At 44.3% G+C, this 10,942-nt stretch overlaps 1 protein-coding gene across 2 annotated transcripts in view; it reads left to right on the top strand.

Moving 5' to 3' along the window:
• Nucleotides 1–6,121, top strand: part of ypel1 (yippee-like 1) — a 28,339-nt gene extending 22,218 nt beyond the window's left edge. For both annotated transcript variants that reach the window (XM_036936555.2, XM_036936554.2), the window contains exon 5: nt 3,743–6,121. In XM_036936555.2, the coding sequence (XP_036792450.1) occupies nt 3,743–3,832 (90 nt within the window). In that variant the 3' untranslated portion in view covers nt 3,833–6,121. The remainder of the gene's footprint in view (nt 1–3,742) is intronic.
• Nucleotides 6,122–10,942: the final 4,821 nt, after the last annotated feature.

Here is a 10,942-nt window from a genome sequence, read left to right as displayed (position 1 = left end):
CTACACCTACTACACCTACTACATCTACTGCACCTACTACACCTACTACATCTACTACACCTACTACACCTACTACACCTACTACATCTACTACACCTACTACACCTACTACATCTACTACACCTACTACACCTACTACACCTACTACACCTACTACATCTACTACACCTACTACATCTACTACACCTACTACACCTACTACACCTACTAGACCTACTGCACCTACTACACCTACTACACCTACTACATCTACTGTGAAACCTGTAAAACTACTCTGGGATGGAAATAAGTATGTGGCCTACCTACCTACTACATCTACTACACCTACTACATCTACTACACCTACTAGACCTACTGCACCTACTACACCTACTACACCTACTAGACCTACTACACCTACTACACCTACTACACCTACTGCTTCAACAAAATGTCACCTATCTACTACACCTACTACACCTACTACACCTACTACATCTACTACACCTACTACATCTACTACACCTACTACACCTACTACATCTACTACACCTACTACATCTACTACACCTACTACACCTACTGCACCTACTACACCTACTACACCTACTACACCTACTGCTTCAACAAAATGTCACCTATCTACTACACCTACTACACCTACTACACCTACTACATCTACTACACCTACTGCACCTACTACATCTACTACACCTACTACACCTACTACATCTACTACACCTACTACATCTACTACACCTACTACACCTACTACACCTACTACATCTACTACACCTACTACATCTACTACACCTACTACACCTACTGCACCTACTACACCTACTACACCTACTACACCTACTACACCTACTACATCTACTACACCTACTACACCTACTACACCTACTACACCTACTACACCTACTACACCTACTACATCTACTACACCTACTACATCTACTACACCTACTACACCTACTACATCTACTACACCTACTACACCTACTACATCTACTACACCTACTACACCTACTACATCTACTGCACCTACTACACCTACTACACCTACTACATCTACTACACCTACTACATCTACTACACCTACTACACCTACTGCACCTACTACACCTACTACACCTACTACACCTACTACACCTACTGCACCTACTACACCTACTACACCTACTACACCTACTACATCTACTACACCTACTACATCTACTACACCTACTACACCTACTGCACCTACTACACCTACTACACCTACTACACCTACTACACCTACTGCACCTACTACACCTACTGCACCTACTACACCTACTACACCTACTGCACCTACTACACCTACTACACCTACTATATCTACTACACCTACTACACCTACTACACCTACTACACCTACTACATCTACTACACCTACTACATCTACTACACCTACTACACCTACTACATCTACTACACCTACTACACCTACTACACCTACTACACCTACTAGACCTACTACACCTACTACACCTACTACACCTACTATATCCACTACACCTACTACACCTACTACACCTACTACACCTACTACATCTACTACACCTACTACATCTACTACACCTACTACACCTACTACATCTACTACACTTACTACACCTACTACACCTACTAGACCTACTACACCTACTACACCTACTAGACCTACTACACCTACTACACCTACTACATCTACTACATCTACTACACCTACTACACCTACTACATCTACTGTGAAACCTGTAAAACTACTCTGGGATGGAAATAAGTATGTGGCCTACCTACCTACTACACCTACTACACCTACTACACCTACTGCACCTACTACACCTACTACACCTACTACACCTACTAGACCTACTACACCTACTACACCTACTACACCTACTGCTTCAACAAAATGTCACCTATCTACTACACCTACTACACCTACTACACCTACTACACCTACTACATCTACTACACCTACTACATCTACTACACCTACTACACCTACTGCACCTACTACACCTACTACACCTACTACACCTACTGCACCTACTACACCTACTACACCTACTACATCTACTACACCTACTACATCTACTACACCTACTACACCTACTGCACCTACTACACCTACTACACCTACTACACCTACTACACCTACTACATCTACTACACCTACTACACCTACTAGACCTACTACACCTACTACACCTACTACACCTACTGCTTCAACAAAATGTCACCTATCTACTACACCTACTACACCTACTAGACCTACTACACCTACTACACCTACTACACCTACTACACCTACTACACCTACTACACCTACTACATCTACTACACCTACTACACCTACTACATCTACTACACCTACTACACCTACTACACCTACTACATCTACTACACCTACTACATCTACTACACCTACTACACCTACTACACCTACTAGACCTACTACACCTACTATATCTACTACACCTACTACATCTACTACACCTACTACACCTACTACACCTACTACACCTACTACACCTACTACACCTACTAGACCTACTACACCTACTACACCTACTACACCTACTATATCTACTACACCTACTACACCTACTACACCTACTACACCTACTACACCTACTACACCTACTACACCTACTACATCTACTACATCTACTACACCTACTACATCTACTACACCTACTACACCTACTACACCTACTAGACCTACTACACCTACTATATCTACTACACCTACTACATCTACTACACCTACTACATCTACTACACCTACTACACCTACTACACCTACTAGACCTACTACACCTACTACACCTACTACACCTACTACACCTACTAGACCTACTACACCTACTACACCTACTACACCTACTATATCTACTACACCTACTACATCTACTACACCTACTACACCTACTACACCTACTACACCTACTACACCTACTACACCTACTACACCTACTAGACCTACTACACCTACTACATCTACTACACCTACTACACCTACTACACCTACTAGACCTACTACATCTACTACATCTACTACACCTACTACATCTACTACACCTACTAGACCTACTACACCTACTACATCTACTACACCTACTAGACCTACTACATCTACTACATCTACTACACCTACTACACCTACTACACCTACTACATCTACTACATCTACTACATCTACTACACCTACTACACCTACTAGACCTACTACATCTACTACACCTACTACACCTACTACATCTACTACACCTACTACACCTACTAGACCTACTACATCTACTACATCTACTGTGAAACCTGTAAAACCACTCTGAGATGGAAATACGTATGTCGCCTACCTACCATCTACATAACCTACTGATTCTGTACATTCAGGATGAATGCACAATTGGTGGCTGACTAAATCCTTTTTTTGCCCCACTGTATGTCCATTATAAAGTGGTTAAAGTTCAAATAAATGTCAATGACGGTCGTGATCAACTAAAGAAATATACATTTAGGAAAATCAGGAAATCTGGAACGCCAGTTAAAAATGTATTTTCAGCCTGTTGTGCCTGGCCTTAAAGCAGCCCACAGGAAATCTGGAACGCCAGTTAAAAATTAAAAATGTTGATCGTTTACATACATTCTAAACCTACATGGTGACATCAGACTAATGTTTTTGTGGTGTTGTTGTTGTTGTTTTTGTGGTGTTGTTGTTGTTGTTGACTGACAGCATGTTGTGTTGCAGGAACATGCATTTGAGAGCAGTCAGAAGTACAAGGAGGGGAAGTTCATCATCGAGCTGGCTCACATGATTAAAGACAATGGCTGGGAGTGACATCGCTTCCTGTCTCCGGCCCGTTAATGACCTCTGACCTATCAGAGCTCTGGATCTATCAGACTTCACAGAGCGACAACCAATCACCATCAACCACCCACCGTGCCGCCCCCTCCTAACACACGCACAAACACACCCACACACACACAGTCCCTGCTGGTTGTGAAACTGAACATGATGCTGTTGAACTGGAGAGATGACTAGCCTATTGGGGGTTGGACCTTCAGTGAAGACCATGTGATCTCACCAGCCAATGACAGACAGCTGGACTTGAATTGGCTCCTCCTTCATCAACCAGGCCCCACCCACCTCACTGGCGTTGGCACTTAGTTACACGGCTGCCATAGCGATGTGAGAGAGAGGATAACATGATAACGTTCTACTACCCTCTTCCTCCTCTGACCCGGGAGGAAGAGGAGGTGTTGCAGGAAGGAAGGGGACAGGGTGGCACAGTGGGGGGGGGGGGGGTTCTCCTTGTGTTTTAATCTTTGATTTATTTGTGAATATATTTTTATTTTTCAATATTTTTTTTCAGTCTTTGATCTTTAATGATGACTTCACTGTGTGGGACGTCCCGGTAACACCCCAAAACGTACCCCGAGCAGAGAGGCGGGGATAGATTGATATTATATGTAGATAGATATGTTTTATCCAACAGCATTGTGGCTGGCTCCATATAGCAACAGTACTATTAGATAATGTTTACCAGAGGAGATAGAGGGAGGACTATGTTTCCCAAATGGCACTCTCTGCCTTGGTGCACTACCCTATGGGCCCTGGTCTAAAGTAGAGCACTATGTAGGGAATAGGGTGCAATTTGGGACGCTGCCTAGAACAGGCTTGACAACCACAGAACACACCCACGCTTCATATTGTGTTACAACCTGAACTAAACTAACCATCACACCCACGTAGTTCACAACCTGAACTAAACTAACCATCACACCCACGTAGTTCACAACCTGAACTAAACTAACCATCGCACCCACGTAGTTCACAACCTGAACTAAACTAACCATCACACCCACGTAGTTCACAACCTGAACTAAACTAACCATCACACCCACGTAGTTCACAACCTGAACTAAACTAACCATCACACCCACGTAGTTCACAACCTGAACTAAACTAACCATCACACCCACGTAGTTCACAACCTGAACTAAACTAACCATTACACCCACGTAGTTCACAACCTGAACTAAACTAACCATCACACCCACGTAGTTCACAACCTGAACTAAACTAACCATCACACCCACGTAGTTCACAACCTGAACTAAACTAACCATCACACCCACGTAGTTCACAACCTGAACTAAACTAACCATCACACCCACGTAGTTCACAACCTGAACTAAACTAACCATGTACATGTATAGAGTGTTTTTAGAGATATGTGATATACATTTGTATGGACATTTATTCTCATGCATGTATATACAGGTAACTGCCAAAGTAAAGGAAACACCAACATATAGCGTCTCAATAGGGCGTTGGGCCTCCACCAATTAGAACAGCTTCAGTCCATCTTGGCATTCTACAAGTGTCTGGAACTCTATTGGAGGGATGAGACGCCATTCTTCCACGAGAAATTCCACCATTTTGTGTTTTTTTGTTGATGGTGGTGAAAAACGCCGTCTCAGGTGTCGCTCCTGAATCTCCCGGTAGTGTTCGATTGGGTTGAGATCTGGTGACTGAGACGGCCAACGACATAGGGTTTTTCACCCTAAGCATGATGGGATGTTAATTGCTTAATTAACTCAGGAAACACCAGCTTTCAATCCCTCATTTCCTCCAGTGTTTCCATTATTCTGTCAGTTCCCTGTACATATACAGTATCATGTATTGTATGTATATGAGTAGAATGTCTACTAGTGTGTTGCCCACCTTCAACACAGTGGCAGACTGGAAGGCAGATACTTAATTTGTACTTTGCAGAGGCCTTTGGTTCATAGGTTTAGAGGCAAAAGTCTGTCTGTCTATCTGTCTCTTTTAAGGCCTTTCCTCCGATGATTAAAAGATTGTATGAGATGCTGAATGATATTGAGGGGTTGCTGGCTAGATCATCTCCATATTAGTTATTAGATCAATTAAATATCGCTGCTTTACTCGTTTCTACTCGTCACCAATCCTGCTTTACCCGTTCCTATGCTTCCCCAATCGGTGATCCGACCTAAATCAAGGGTTTATAATCTCACCCGGTTCACTTTAAGTCACTTTGAACACCCTCGGCATGAACAATGTTCCCCTTTTCCACAGAAAACGAAATAAAAATGTTCATTGCAATTCTTTGCTGCTATGAGAGAAATTACAATCCTTCATCCTTTCTCTCTTCCCTTCGTTCTGGAGATCTTTTTTTTTGTTGCACTTTATGCCTGGCGCACGGTCGCACGGTTGCTTCTCTCTCTCTGTGTTCTCGTCCTCGTCGTTAGTTTGCCTCTAAGCTGAATGAATCGTGTGCCTCTCTTCCTATTTTCTCCTGACTTTCTCCTGTGTTGTGCCGTGCACAACTCTAAACTACGAGCCACCAAAAAAAGCTCAAACCCACATCGATAGATACAAATAGATAGATTGATAGATAAATACTTTACGGGTGAAAACTGAGCGTTCAATGGCTGCTGTGCCTCAAGAATAGTAGATTATATATAGGCTACACGTATCGGTGTGGGGATGGATGTGGGGGGGGGGGTCAGACCTCGATAATAATCTATATTGGTGTCGTAGCAGGTGGGGGGGGGGGGGGTTGGGGTTTTTAGAATGAGGTGCCGACCAGGTCAGTCAGGTCACATGACCTATTATTAACCCGTAAGACAAGGACAATGCAAACCTGACCGAGTTGGATGGTTAGAGATCTCCTACTTGAATATATAAAACCAGTACAGTACAGACCTGTTACAGTACAGACCTGTTACACTCTGTATATAGAGGAACATATTGAGGTTCCTATTGGCTCCTTTACTTCCTTGATTTAACTGTACCTCTGGCTGTAAACACGTGTGTGTGTGTGTGTGTGTGTGTGTGTGTGTGTGTGTGTGTGTGTGTTTTTCCTCTATTTTGCATTTTACGTTTAAGGTGATTATATATTTTCCTCGTTTTCTTTTTGCATTCGTTTGTTTATGTCTCCCCCTCTCCCAGCGATCTGGGGGCTTGAAGGCCAGCCAGGGTTTATGTCTCCCCCTCTCCCAGAGATCTGGGGGCTTGAAGGCCAGCCGGGGTTTATGTCTCCCCCTCTCCCAGAGATCTGGGGGCTTGACGGCCAGCCGGGGTTTATGTCTCCCCCTCTCCCAGAGATCTGGGGGCTTGAAGGCCAGCCGGGGTTTATGTCTCCCCCTCTCCCAGAGATCTGGGGGCTTGACGGCCAGCCGGGGTTTATGTCTCCCCCTCTCCCAGAGATCTGGGGGCTTGACGGCCAGCCGGGGTTTATGTCTCCCCCTCTCCCAGAGATCTGGGGGCTTGACGGCCAGCCGGGGTTTATGTCTCCCCCTCTCCCAGAGATCTGGGGGCTTGACGGCCAGCCGGGGTTTATGTCTCCCCCTCTCCCAGAGATCTGGGGGCTTGAAGGCCAGCCAGGGTTTATGTCTCCCCCTCTCCCAGAGATCTGGGGGCTTGACGGCCAGCCGGGGTTTATGTCTCCCCCTCTCCCAGAGATCTGGGGGCTTGACGGCCAGCCGGGGTTTATGTCTCCCCCTCTCCCAGAGATCTGGGGGCTTGACGGCCAGCCGGGGTTTATGTCTCCCCCTCTCCCAGAGATCTGGGGGCTTGACGGCCAGCCGGGGTTTATGTCTCCCCCTCTCCCAGAGATCTGGGGGCTTGAAGGCCAGCCGGGGTTTATATCTCCCCCTCTCCCAGAGATCTGGGGGCTTGAAGGCCAGCCGGGGTTTATATCTCCCCCTCTCCCAGAGATCTGGGGGCTTGAAGGCCAGCCGGGGTTTATGTCTCCCCCTCTCCCAGCGATCTGGGGGCTTGAAGGCCAGCCGGGGTTTATGTCTCCCCCTCTCCCAGCGATCTGGGGGCTTGACGGCCAGCCGGGGTTTATGTCTCCCCCTCTCCCAGAGATCTGGGGGCTTGAAGGCCAGCCGGGGTTTATGTCTCCCCCTCTCCCAGAGATCTGGGGGCTTGAAGGCCAGCCGGGGTTTATATCTCCCCCTCTCCCAGAGATCTGGGGGCTTGAAGGCCAGCCGGGGTTTATGTCTCCCCCTCTCCCAGCGATCTGGGGGCTTGAAGGCCAGCCGGGGTTTATGTCTCCCCCTCTCCCAGCGATCTGGAGTTTCTTTAGAAATGGTATTATTTTACTCTGTGTATGTTTAGGTCCCGCTGGGTAGGGCTGGGGTGAAAGGTCCATTAAACCCTGGTTTGGCCTCTAGGGCCCTAATGTCTGACCTGCGCTGAGCTCTGTCGACTGTAGAAGTATATGGGGAGCTGGATAATCCCTCAAATTTACAGAACAGAAGAGCATTGACCTAGGCTCTTTCTTTCTTTCCAACAATCAATATCCCCTTTATACACCTCTCTCTCTCTCTCTCTCTCTTTCTCTCTCTCTCTCTCTCTCTCTCTCTCACTCTCTCGTTAATCCAACTAGCACACAGGAAAAACAGTCACCAGTGTCTGTCAGTTTATACCAAATATAACATTGTTACTAGATTTCTAGAGAACTGGTGTCACAACTAAAGCTAAAAAGCCAATCAGACAGGTTGTTTGTTAGAGCTTTCAGACTCCTGGAGATTCAGACCACTCGTACAAAAAACCAAAACCTATTCCGGAACCTGTCAGGTTTGACTTCTCAGTAGTTCTCTAGAAGGTTCTCGATCATTCTGTAGAACGTTCTACAGTTGTTCTGTATTCTGGAACTTCTTTCAGAAATAATGTAAAAAGCCAGTCATTTGCTCCGAAAGATGATTGTTTATTTCCCCAGATATTATTTGTTGTTTTGGTGACACTGGCTCCGACTTCTGACGTAGTTTTTTTTTTTTTGTAGATCTACAGGAGATATTACCACAGGCTGTGTCCCAAATCACATTCCCTACCTATTTGCTACACTCTATAAAGTATTATAGGGAATAGGGTCCCGTTTGGGACGTTGGAACAGAGAGCTGATGACGAGATAGGTATCGGAGATGTTATTATCCCTGAGAAGAGACGATTAAAACTATACGAAGGAAAAGATGGTAACGTTTGATAAATGTGTTAAAATTGTTCAAATGAAAATAGGTCTAAAGTTTGCTGTATTTATAATGGCTGTATTAAGTCGTGCCTGGTTCTCTTTTTCTTTCTCCAAACACATTATATATGCTTTCTTTTTACTTGACTACAATTTATTTTGCGTTTCTGTATGTATGTTTTCACTGTATTGTAAAATGATCAGATATCACAATAAACTTTAAATGGCATTCGACTGGGGATCGTGTGTGTGTGTGTGTGTGTGTGTGTGTGTTCCATAATTCCTTCAACAGCTACATGAGAACAGGGAGTAGGTCACACTGTAACAGAAAACTACTGTCATTTTCCCCCTTAGGATACTTCAGGGAAAAAATGTTTGTTTATTCCATGTGTAACTCTGTTGTTGTTTGTGTCAAACTGCTTTGCTTTATCTTGGTCAGGTCGCAGTTGTAAATGAGAACTTGTTCTCAACTGGCCTACCTGGTTAAATAAAGGTGATCTGGCCTACCTGGTTAAATAAAGGTGATCTGGCCTACCTGGTTAAATAAAGGTGATCTGGCCTACCTGGTTAAATGAAGGTGATCTGGCCTACCTGGTTAAATAAAAGGTGACATAAAAAAAAACAGAAAATATTTACCAGAGCCTCAAAAAAGTTCAACAGCTGCACCATCGAGAGCATGGTTACATCACCGCCTGGTATGGCAACTTCTCGGCATCTGACCATAAGGCGCTACAGAGAGTAGTGCATACAGCCCTGTACATCAGTGGGGCCAAGCTTCCTGCCATCCAGGACCTCTATACCAGGCGGTGTCAGAGGAAGGCCCTAAAAAATTGTCAGACTCCAGTCGCCGAAGTCATGGACTGTTCTCTTTTTTATTATAATTTTTTAAAACTTTATTTAGTAAATATTTTCTTAACCAACAAAGCAGTTTTAAGAAATAGAGTTAAGGGCTTGTAAGTAAGCATTTCACTGTAAGGTCTACTACACCTGTTGTATTCAGCATTTCACTGTCAGGTCTACTACACCTGTTGTATTCAGCATTTCACTGTAAGGTCTACTACACCTGTTGTATTCAGCATTTCACTGTAAGGTCTACTACACCTGTTGTAGTCAGCATTTCACTGTAAGGTCTACTACACCTGTTGTAGTCAGCATTTCACTGTGATGTCTACTACACCTGTTGTATTCAGCATTTCACTGTAAGGTCTACTACACCTGTTGTATTCAGCATTTCACTGTAAGGTCTACTACACCTGTTGTATTCAGCATTTCACTGTAAGGTCTACTACACCTGTTGTATTCAGCATTTCACAGTAAGGTCTACTACACCTGTTGTATTCAGCATTTCACTAAGGTCTACTACACCTGTTGTATTCAGCATTTCACTGTAAGGTCTACTACACCTGTTGTATTCAGCATTTCACTGTGAGGTCTACTACACCTGTTGTATTCAGCATTACACTGTGAGGTCTACTACACCTGTTGTATTCAGCATTTCACTGTAAGGTCTACTACACCTGTTGTATTCAGCATTTCACTGTAAGGTCTACTACACCTGTTGTATTCAGCATTTCACTGTAAGGTCTACTACACCTGTTGTATTCAGCATTACACTGTAAGGTCTACTACACCTGTTGTATTCAGCAATTCACTGTAAGGTCTACTACACCTGTTGTATTCAGCATTACACTGTGAGGTCTACTACACCTGTTGTATTCAGCATTTCACTGTACGGTCTACTACACCTGTTGTATTCAGCATTTCACTGTGAGGTCTACCTACACCTGTTGTATTCAGCATTTCACTGTAAGGTCTACTACACCTGTTGTATTCAGCATTTCACTGTAAGGTCTACTACACCTGTTGTATTCAGCATTTCACTGAAAGGTCTACTACACCTGTTGTATTCAGCATTTCACTGTGAGGTCTACTACACCTGTTGTATTCAG

The sequence above is a fragment of the Oncorhynchus mykiss genome, chromosome 11 (assembly GCF_057628025.1).
Source record: "Oncorhynchus mykiss isolate SJ-2025 chromosome 11, ASM5762802v1, whole genome shotgun sequence".
Classification (NCBI taxonomy): Eukaryota; Metazoa; Chordata; class Actinopteri; order Salmoniformes; family Salmonidae; genus Oncorhynchus; species Oncorhynchus mykiss.
Note: the sequence above shows the minus strand (reverse complement) of the source record. Positions and strands in the feature narration are given on the sequence as shown.